This window comes from Typopeltis vanoorti, chromosome 22 (genome assembly GCF_054136105.1).
Source record: "Typopeltis vanoorti isolate ZY-2024b chromosome 22, IOZ_Tvanoo_1.0, whole genome shotgun sequence".
NCBI lineage: Eukaryota > Metazoa > Arthropoda > Arachnida > Uropygi > Thelyphonidae > Typopeltis > Typopeltis vanoorti.
The window spans coordinates 100,378,641-100,390,723 of NC_143570.1; the positions used below are offsets into that span (position 1 = coordinate 100,378,641).

The 12,083-nt window shown below is 35.2% G+C and overlaps 1 protein-coding gene across 1 annotated transcript in view; it reads right to left on the reverse strand.

Moving 5' to 3' along the window:
- Window positions 1-289: 289 nt before the first annotated feature.
- LOC150094593 (ankyrin repeat and BTB/POZ domain-containing protein 1-like) overlaps window positions 290-12,083 on the reverse strand; it is a 307,835-nt gene continuing 296,041 nt past the window's right edge. Inside the window, exon 12 of the mRNA XM_090412059.1 lies at window positions 290-709. Within this exon, the coding sequence (XP_090268185.1) occupies window positions 503-709 (207 nt within the window). The 3' untranslated portion in view covers window positions 290-502. The remainder of the gene's footprint in view (window positions 710-12,083) is intronic.

Consider the following 12,083-nt stretch of genomic DNA (forward strand, 5'->3'; position numbering starts at 1 on the left):
TCTCGGTAACTGAAAAATAACACCACACAAAAACAACAACTAAACTCCAAACCACTTGTATTACTGAAAAAAATGTAGCACAATTCACGACAGAAGTCACACTGTCGTGAATTGTGACACGACAGTTCAAATCCATGACCACGTTCTTCAGCGAGTTTAGTTGCCTTCAATAAATTTAGTCTAGTATATGTCTTTGATAAATTCTTATATATTGATATAGACTTGTGTTTTATGAATCAATAATGAAAAATACTTGAGCAAGTTTCAGTGCACATAAAATATTTTGACAATTTTATTAGATATATTTTTTTACAATCTTGAAAATATTCATGCAAATGCAAAAGTGACTCAAGTTTATAAGAAATCCATTTAACTAGTATTAAAGTAATAATGCTATATTGGCAGAAAGTAGTTTTTCAACAATATTTACATTTATTATTAATGATAGGAGAGATCTTTAACATCTTTCTTTATTTACATAATTATACAATGTAATAAAGGATTAGGCATCAAGGCCTAATTTTTCCAACAACCTATCGATCAAAATCAACTTTTCATTAGCATCTTCCATGGCAGAAAAAGTCTGAACACTGCTCGTTACATGGTAACGGATGTCATCAATAATAGAAATTGAGTCTGTTTCTTGACGTTGCTTTACTTGGGATGCATCCTCATGGATAAGTTCATGAAATTCAGAACTATCCACCACCTAAAATAATGATATATACATTAAATAGAAAGCTAAAACACAAAGATCTTTTAAAAATAATTTAACTTATCTTTTAAAAAGATTGTTTCAAATACGTGCTGAGGAAAAAAAAAATAACGGCAACAAGGACTTTCATTTGTCTATTTTTTATTTTATTATTATTATTTTTTTGTCTCATATAGCTTACAATCTTCAAACTATCAAGGGCCATCTGGAAATATTTTCTCACATAGATGAAAAATTGAACCTAGTGTTAAACAAGACATCATCACTGCAATAATTCATTGTTGCAGAGCAATGTTTTTGAATATATGTATGCACCCAGTGGATAATCTGTATATAGTGCACAGATGAACAGTTTGAAAATTTTTGTGCCTCGGCAAGTCATGAGCAGCTATATTAGGGAAGTAAGATGAAAATTATAGTGTTTTCCAGTTCTGGTTGTAGCTTAACTCAATGGCAGTGAGACAATTAAAATATGAATCAGGCACAGTATGATGACGACTTTGAAAGTTACTTGCTGAAAAACAGTTCTGCTCAACAAGATTAAAGTAAAACCAAATGCACTTTCAGTAGCAATATGATATGTAATGTCAACCTAGAATTGTATACATTCCTAGTTTTATGACCATGTTCTAGACCAGCGCTTCCCAAACTGTGGGCCGTGGCCCCCTTGGGGGCCGTAGGTTTTGTTGAGGAGGACCGTGAAATAATGAAAACAAATTTAAAATGTTTTAGGACTAAGTAGATTTTTTTATTTTAAAAGAAACGTATTTAACTTTTATTATTTCTTTTTTGTTATTTTTTATATTTTAATGGAAAAATGCACACATTGGTGTTGGTTCACAAACTTTGCTTCCTGCGTATTTCGCCGCTTAATGAATATTAGTAAATATTGCTTATTCATACGTTTCATTTCAAAGCAGTGGTTAATTGTATTTACTTCGAATGCTCTCCAGGGAAGCTCCAAATCTTCCTGTCCCTTTCATCAAACGTTCGTAATCAGGGACTGTTGATATTGACTTTATATACATATCAAAACTCGTTTTATATTATCACTGTTATCCGAGCTAGTTTTCTGTTACCAATAAAAGTTTCGCACATACTTCACACATAAAAAAAAGCTTAAACAAGTTCATGTGGGGAGATAGTAACTCGCTTGCAGTGGTAAACAACACGCCTCCCTAACAGCCACTATACTGCAGAGGCAATAAAAACAAGTACTTTTATTATGCCAGTGAATAAGGTATGAGCAGTCTGTGTAATATATTTCTCAACAAATAGTGCAATTAGAGACAACTGGGATAAAAACACACTAATTAATGAATCACATGTCCCCTCATACAGAAACTATGCTGTATAGACTGAAACAAAACCATATGTTGCATGGACAAATACAGAGTCTAACTAAAAACTATTGTTATTAATTAGATGTGTGTGAGTTCGATTTCCGAAGGCAGCAATAAAATTCAACCGAACGTGTTAAAATTCGTAAAAGTGTTAAAACTAAGTAATATATATATATATATAATGAATGTTATGGCAGTTTCACATATGGAATTCGGTCGAAGAGAGTTAGCATTTCAACTCAATTGTCAGCTATGCTTTTATCTTTCGGTTGCGCGATCTTTTGTTAATACTGCGCCAATCATATGCACGTTTTAATAACCTGCCTTTGCTGTCTGTTTCGCATTAGGCTTAATTACCGTAAAGGGAGAAAAGTCACAAAAGAGAAAAATGTTCCTGGTCCGGGGATTCCCTTATTCAGGTAATATTCACTAATTTCATGTTATCAGTCTGTGGTGTGCCAGTATCGGTAAGTGGTGATATTATTTGATCGATTCTACATTAAAAAATTTAACCCTGAGATGGATAAGTGGCTGATAAAAAATAAAAAAAAATTCCCGCGAACAATCAGAAGAAGCAGAAACAGACTCAAAAAAAAAAAAAAAAAAAAAGGACAGTATTTCATATTTTACCAGAACAGCCCGCATCGTATTCAGAACCAAACGGTAAGAGGCAAAAAATGTAATATTTGCATTTGATTTTTGCAATATTTGCTGTGCATATTTTGTATTGAATATAAATACAATAAATATTATAATAATATATCTCTCTATTACGATTTTTTTTCAAGGGGGGGCCGTGAAATATTTTAATTTTTGGAAAGGGGGCCCTGACATCTAGAAGTTTGGGAAGCACTGTTCTAGACTACTGAATAGTTGTTCTTTACCCTCAAATATTTAAACTGTGGTTAATGTTGCAGTGCTGTAGATGTTTGTTATTATTATTATTATCATCCCAACATCCCCATGGAGTCAAAGACTCATAGCAGGAAGTCCCTTTGTCATACACACAGCTCATCATACATGCCTTACGAGGGTGGCCTGAAAAGTTCTCAGCCTCGACCATAGATGGCAACACTATCGGCAAGATTTTTTTTTTCAAGTTGGTACATCTGTTATAAGCATCCATGTGAAATTACAAGTCATTCTATCAAGTAGTTTGTTTTATACAGCTGAAGCAAAAGTGTTGTCTGTATCCCTTCAAATGGATAAAATTGAGTATCGTGCAGTTATAAAATTCTTTGTAAACGAAGGTTTAACACCAAAAGAAATTCATTTGAAGTTCATAAAAGTATATGGGCACTCTTCTCCTTCATTTTCAATAATTAGGAAATGGGCTGCCGAGTTTAAACGGAATCGCACCAGCCTTGAAAATGATCCATGTGAAGGACGTCCAAAAAGTGTAACAACACCAGAAATCATCGATATGATATTGGATAACCAGCGAGTCAAAAGTGTGTGAAATTGCTGAGACCATAGGCATTTCAAAAGAATACGTAGGATATATTTTGCATGAAGAATTGCAAATGAAAAAGCTTTGTGCAGGATGGATGCCATGCTTGCTCACAACAGATCAAAAATGCACTCGCATGAAAATCTCTGAACAGTGTTTGGAGTGTTTTAACAAGAATAAAACTGATTTTGTGCATAGATTTATTACTATGGATGATACTTGGATTGACAATTACAGAATCCAAACAGCAGTTAAAACAGTGGACAGAAGCCGGTTATTCAACACAAAGAAGACAAAGTTGGTTCCATCAGCAGGAAAGGTCATGGAATCGTCGTTTTGGGATGTTAAAGGCATTTTGTTTACTAATTATCTTGAAAAGGTTAAAACAATAACTGGGGAATATTATTCCGATCTTTTAACCAGACTAGATGAAAAAATTTGTGAGAAAAGACCCAGTTTGCAGAAGAAAAAAAATCATCTTTCATCAGGACAATGTACCTGCCCACAAAGGTGTTTTCGCAATGGGAAAATTAAAGGATCTACACTATGAATTGTTAGAACATCCACCATGTTCCCCAGATTTGGCCCCCCCTCTGACTTCTATCTCTTCGCAAAGCTAAAACTCTTCCTCGCTGGTCAGCGTTTTTCTTTGAATGAAGAGGTGATTGCAGCTGTAGAGGGGTGTTTTGCAGATCATACTGAGAACCACTACAGGGACGGGATAATGGATGCTGGGGCATCGCTGGAATAAATGTATTAGTCTTAAGAGAGATTATGTTGAAAAATAAAAATAAATTTGAAATTATAAAAACATTTTTTCATTGTTAGGCGAAGAATTTTTCAGACCACCCTCGTAAATACATTCAGATTCTCTACAGACCCCCATACTCTCAGGCAACAATGCATTCCAACCATTCGCAACTGTCCATGCAAAAAAAACTGTTTCTCACTCTCTTAATCACAAACTCTTTACACAGCTTCAGGGAATAATCTCTTGTTCTTACATTATTACTCACCATTTTATGGAAAACCTCTTCAATGATAATCCTGTACCAACCCCTTACCAACTTATCTCTATCATATCACTCCTATCCATTAGACCCTGTAAATTGCATCTTTTCAACCTTTCTTCATACTTAACATTCCAGAGACCAGAAAATCATCATCACCAAATTCTTGACATATACCCTCAGGGGGTGTACAGGATCTTTTAGTACTACATGAAAAATTACATCGCTAATAATGTCCTATGAATAATTTTCCTCCAGATTTAGCCTGTTATCTGTCAACATTCTAATATTATCAGATCTTATATTTCTGTCTTTTAAGGTGCTTTTTAAGGTCATTATCCTTTCTTCTATACAGTTCCTTAATACTTTTTACATCTGTGTTTTCTAACTCTATTCCAGTCTTTGATTGATATTCAATTTGGACTTAAACTTGTTCTTTAGGTCATGAACTAAATGAAACATCCTTTTATAATTGTGCCTTTCATCTGGTTCTTTATCTCTTCACATTTAGCCCATAAAATTTTTCCTTGTCCGGTCTAATGACTTTTCTGATTTCTCTACATAATCTTTTATATTCTTCAGTCCTTGTGTCCCTTTGTTTCATCAGCCACCTCCTTTTGATCAGATCCCATGTTGCATCTGATATCCATGGGTTTCTTGGTCTTCTAATTCAACTTAGATACTTCTTGGCCTTATCATCAGCAATAACCTTGACTCCTTCCCATAGAATTTCAGCTGAGTTCTCCTCACTAGTCTCCAAAAGTTCATCCAACTGTGTTGATGTTTCTTCTGTGAACAACTAGGGATTACTTTGACATCCAGGCTAGTTGGATGGGACTGATTTAAAAGATTTCAGAGTCTCAGTCTTGCTTTGGCTCTTACTAGCTGACTGATGGTCAGTACCACGGTTAGTACCAGGACAAGTATGCACATCAAGAATGGTGGTCTTCCACCATTGGAGAGCCAAGATATAATTAATCTGGTGCTGTGACCTATCAATGTTAGATGTCCAAGTATAAGTCCACTGTGGGCATTTCTGGAAGCAAGTACTGGCAATGACTAATCTGTTAGAATGGACAAATTCCAACAGTCATTCACAATGGGTGTTATGTTCACCCCAGACCAAATATGCCACACTCAAGCCTTACTCTCATACTCTTTCGCACTTTTGCATTAAAGGCCCCTAAGATGAAAAGTGCATTCTTCCTTGGTAAGTGATCCAATACAGTCTGTAGGATTTTGTAGAATTCCTCACGCTTTGCATTAGGCTTATTTGTGTGAGGTGCATAAACTACCACGACTGACACATTGGTAGGATGAGCCTTAAGTCTAATACAAAATATCCTGTTATTAATGAGATTATTACCAAGAAAAGCTCTTGTGGTACAATAGTTACCCCATGATGTGATGATTTGAGTCACTACCTCATGAATAAACAACTAGCTTGCCATCTTGTATTTTGAAATGACCTTCTCCATTCAATCTATTATATACCTTTCCATCTCTTTACAGGTAATATTAAGAGTATCCATTGTGTACACCCTGTACATTCCATGTGCCTATATAAACTTTCGACCTATAAGGTTAATCCCATATATTTATTGCTCACGGTAAAACTGACTTGTGCTGGAGACCGTGATATAATTCTCAAACAGGACCCACTGCTTAAGCTCTGAGTATGGCTCTGATTATTCTGTGCAACAATTGATGCAGCATGAGATGTATTATAAGGCACAAACATATTAGGGTTTTGGAGTGAATTCACTGCAAGAAAAAGTGATGGAAATGAAGAGGCCCTTTACACATATCTCAGGAGTTTTGGTCCCAATTCAATCCATGTTGAATTGGGGCCAGGTTGGGTTTGGACTTCAGCCTACTAAGTGTGGCAAACATATCCCCACCAAGCATAAATTCTACACCCCATTGATGTTTTTCAAATTTTAAAACCTTACATTTCACAACATTGAAGTGGTATCCCTACTCCCATGCCCATTCACTCAGTCTATTTAAGTCTTCTAAGACCACAACTTCTGTTATACTCCTTATAGTTCTTCCCAACTTTGCATCATGTGCAAACAACTGAATATGCAGATTCAAATCTTCCCCAATATCATTAACATACAGGTTAAACAGCAATGGCCCTAAAACACAACCTTGAGGCATACCACTAGTGACTTTCCTCTGGGATATTACTCCCCTATACACAACTTGATGACTATCAGATAGCCAATCTCCAATTCAGCAGTGCACTAGTCTAATATCTAACCCCATTTACTCTAGACTGACTATCAACTTGTCATGTGATAATGAAACAAAAGTCTTTGCAAAATCGAAGTATACTACTGTGAATTCATCTCTATCATTCAATGCAGCTGTCACATTATTGTAATAAGTAAGTAGATTACTAAAACATGACCTCACTTTAGCAAATTAATGCTATCCATCAAAGATACTGTTGTCAATCCAATTCTGTAACCAGGATACAGAATTTCTTCACTAGCCTCACTAACACTTTAACCACAACACCTGACATACACATTGTCATATAATTTGATGCTTGAGAACTGTCACCTCCCTTATGAAGCAGTACAATCTTGCCTTCTTTCCATTCCTTAAGAACGTGACCTAGTGTAAGACTTGTATTAAACAAATGTGGCAAGGCAGATGTCAACTCCCTAGAACATTCCTTCAACATACGTGGTGATATCAAGTCCCACCTTATTATCAAGTTTCCTCAATTCCAAATATACTACTTGCTTACTCACAATCAATCTCTCCTCATCATCATCCACTGCTCTCAAACTCTCCATGATATCACATTCAAAAGGATGAAAGACCTTTATGAACTACTCATGTAATATCTCAACTATATCTTCTGCAGCAGTTGTCCTTACACCATTTTCTCCAATCAATGCCATCCAACCATCAACATTCTTTTTTTTTTTTTTGCTTCATTAGCTAACTGCTGCTCATACTGCACATTTTTCTACCCTTACCAACCAGGTCACCCTTCTTACCTATTCTTTATACCCCTCATGGAACTAATTATTACCACTCATTTTATATTACCTCCATACTGCCTTCTTTCTCTGTATTGCTTAATCTTTTCATTCATTCATTTCGCATCTACTTTATTTAACTTTCTGATGCTTGGAATACATTTAGATATTACTGCTAATTGATAGTTCTTGAATAGCATCTGAGTAGCAGTGATCTCCTTTTCACCCAACTGCTCATTCCATGACAAAGTTTTTAGCTGTCTCCTGAGCTTCTCGTAATCACCAAACTTGCAGTTCCACATATACCCTTTCCTCACATGGTTGGCAACTACCCAGGTAATTACTCCATTGTCACTCTCACGAACTGGAGGGAGATTTGATACCTCATTTATAATGACATTCCCTGATGAGATGATCAAATCCAAGACCCTCAATCCTCATGTGCCATCTGTTGCATACTATGCTGTCTGAGGTAACTGTTGCTTAAAAACTTGAGAAATTAATTTTCTTTACTTTCGGTTGCATCCCAGTCTATATTGGCATAATTAAAATCATACATAATAATCACCCTTTTCCTATTTGCTTTGCTAATTTGGTGATACATTTCATGATCACTACCCTCCACGTTACTAGGTGTATCGCAACATCTGACTAATTATTTCATTATATTCATATCTATCTCAAATCATACTGCCTCAAAACCATTGCCATCATTTTTTACTCCTTCCATCTCTACCTTTTATGGACATAATTTAGCAAAATATCCTCCAATGCAAAAAAATAATTACTCTTCTAAATGCAATGCTTTCAAATCATAAATTCCATGTGCAGCTTTTTTGCAAGAAAAAGCAGGACAAGATTCCTTCAAAATGGCCTCTCCCCCGGGATTGGTCTTGACCCCAGTTCTCTTCAAAATTTATATATCAGACTTACCTTCCATAGACTCCCACAAATGATTTCTCCAGTTTTGGCAAAGTGGAGAAATCCCTTGACAATGACCTAATACAACTGAAAAAGTATTTCAACTCCTGGTATCTAAGATCCAGCAAAAACTGTATCATCTATATTCCATCTGCTCAATTCTGAAGCAAACTGCACACCAAATCTTAATTTCTGTAATAAAGTCATAAACCATGAAGATTACCCAAAATATCTAGGAGTCACCCTAGAAAGAAATCTTACCTACTAAAAGCATAAACGACAACTGGGAAATAAGATTGAAGCTAGATATAATATTATCTCTAAACTGACTGGAACTGGCTGGGGATGCAGAGGCTCTGCACTTAAGGTGTCAGCCATGGCTTTGGTCTTCTCAACAGCAAAGTACTGTGCTCCTGTCTGGAGTAGAAGTACCCACACCAAGTTAATAGATATAAAACTGAACCAAACCTGGCGTATTATCTTAGGTACTCTGAAATATCAACTCCTCTACCATAGCATCCTGTTCTAGCAAATGTCCTAGCAAAAGATCTTAAAAAACAGACTGCAACTTTGAAAAAAATATAAGAAACTCAAATCTAATCCTCTACAACCAATCTCAAATATACTAAACAATCCACCACGAACCCAACTCAGATCATGTTCTCCCTTTTGGTCTGAGGGACAGTTATTGGAAATACTCAACTTTAATCCTCAGGATGAATGGATGAATTGTTGGAACAATTTTAACATTACCAATCGATCATTTATTGAAGATCCCTGTTCTGAGCCTCCTGGATTCGAACTGCCATGCAAACAATGATTCTCCCTAAACAGGATTAGAACGGGCCATGGAAGATGTAAATATCTACTTCATAAATGGAAAATTGTCAATCAGCCATATTGTGAATGCTCTGCTCTGCAAACCATGTCTCAGATAGTGGAATCCTCTCCAACTTTCCATTCTCAGGGGTTGGCAGGAATAGTGGAATTACATAGGCTACAAAAGGAACAGTGCAATGGTTGTCCAATTTAAAACTTGATTTGTAATAGATGTAAATAGCCCTATTTTGTTATATTTGACCATATGAATAAATAAAATAAATTAATGGACATAACTCTTTTTCTATAAACAAGAGCACCCTCACCTCCCCTTTTACCCTTTCTGTCTTCACAAAAAACATTATATTCTTCTTGCAGGCATAAGCCATAGCGATCTCAGAACAGAAGAAACATACATTAATTCATAAGTTCAATGTACTCCTTCAGAAGAAAGAAATACATAAAAAACAACTAGATCATTCAAAAGTTGTTATTAATCTTTCTTCAAGAGTCTTAACAAAAGAGGAGAATAATCTTTTACTTAAGGGTTTTAACTTCGCCTTAACCCCACGTTTCCTTCCAAAAATTGATATCATAGCACAAATAGAACAAGGAATTAGAAATCTACCGGACAACACGGCAGATCTTATCTGTATAGAAAGTACAGCTTTGCTATTAAAAAGCAGATTACCTCGTAGGAATCTACCTTACAATGAATACGTTTGCCTTAAAAAGTTAAAGGATGACAAAAATATTGTCATAATAAAAGCAGATAAAGGCAACGCAACTGTCGTTTTAAATGCTACAGAATATGATAACAAAATGAAAAGCCTCCTGGAAGATACCAACACCTACAAACCCATGACTTGGCCTACACACAAAAAAACAAATGATCTAATAAAAAAAGTGCCTCTCTGGACGGAAGAACTTAAAAAATACTTACAATCAAAACATCCTTTGATACCAAGAATATATGGTGTTCCAAAGATCCATAAGGCAGATATACCTTTAAGACCAATAGTAGATGGAAGAGATTCACCGACTTCCAACTTGGCGAAATACCTCACCAACATGATCTCACAACATATAGGAAAAACATCTTCCTTCATAAAAAATAGTAAACATTTCATAGAAAAAGTGAAAGATATACATATTGGTCCAACAGACATCTTAGCAAGTCTCGACATTATCAGCTTGTTTACAAACGTCCTGAGACGAGAAATTTTGAATCACTTATAAGACCTCTTCCCTCCGGACATCTTGAATCTTTTTAAACATTGTATAAACAATACTTTTTTCACCTATAAAGATAGAATCTGGGAACAAAAAGAAGGACTGGCCATGGGTTCATCATTATCAACGGCATTAGCAAACCTATTTATGGAAAAATTTGAAAACAATGCTCTTAAGAATTACCATAAAAGACCAAAAATATGGCTATGCTATGTGGACGATATTTTCATCATATTCAGTGGAACAACAGATGAACTTATCAATTTCAAAGATTATCTCAACAATTTGCACAACACCATAAAATTCACTTTAGAACAAGAAAAGAATAAAAAACTTCCTTTTCTGGATATTCTATTAGAAGTTAATGAAGAAAGTAAACTCTCCTTCTCAGTATATAGGAAGCCAACAAACACTGGAAGATTTCTAAATGCAACCTCACACCACCATCCTTCACAAAAAATAAGCTTAATTAAAACTCTTCAAGACAGAGCATACAATATCTCCAGCACATAAGAAAGATGTAATGAAGAACTAAAATACTTAACACAAATCCTCCAACAGAATGGATATGAAACAAAAACCATCAAGAGAATCTTTAAAATGCCTCCAGCTAACAACACAATAAAACAGGATTACAAAAACGCAATCTCGCTTCCTTATATCAAAAATGTTACAGATAAGCTAGCCAAATTAATGAACAAACAAAACATAAAAGTGGCCTTCCTTCCTATGGAAAAAATCTCAAGATTCCTACACCCACCAAAACCACCTCATCATCCTCTTAAAAAACCAGGAGTCTACAAAATCCATTGCTCTTGCGGGATTTGCTACGTAGGACAGACTGGAAGATCTGGAGAAATACGCATGGCTGAACACCAAAAAGACGTACAATACAAAAGAGAACAAAAAACGGGTCTTGCTTTCCTTACCACTTCCACAGGACACGATGTACTCTGGCATAAAACGACGATGTAATACACAGAAAACAACAGTTATATAAGAAAATTTAAAGAAGCTGCTAATATGCTAAAAAACCCAATGCAATAAAAATCAAGGTTTAATTCTCCATCAAGTGTGGTCCGCTCTAATAAAAAATCTACCTCAATCTGAGCTCGGACTGTATGAACGAGAACAAGAACATGTGACATCGTCCAGTATTGTTCAACGTCAATAATGTTATATATCTGCATTCTGTTATTTAAGTTTTATGAATAGCCAGACGGTTATGATTTGTATTTATTAATTCTCTTGTTTAAACTTTAAGTTAAACTATTTACCCCCTGAAGATGTAAATTCTACGATTTACGAAACTTGTCAGGAACTATTATTTCAGTGTTTTATATAACTGAATAATAAAAAAATGTGGTGTAATCACCGAAATATATCTTTTGAATTATATTCTTCTATCTCTTTTTCTCTCAGGATGTCATCCTAATCGAACCATGTCTCAGTTATTCCAACAATTTTTGGGTGAACAAACTCAATCAAAGCAACCATTTCATTTCCCTTGTTTTTGATACTTCTAGCATTCATTATACAAACATAACAGCTAATTTCTGGATCTATAACAAGTTTCACTTATACCTCTTATTA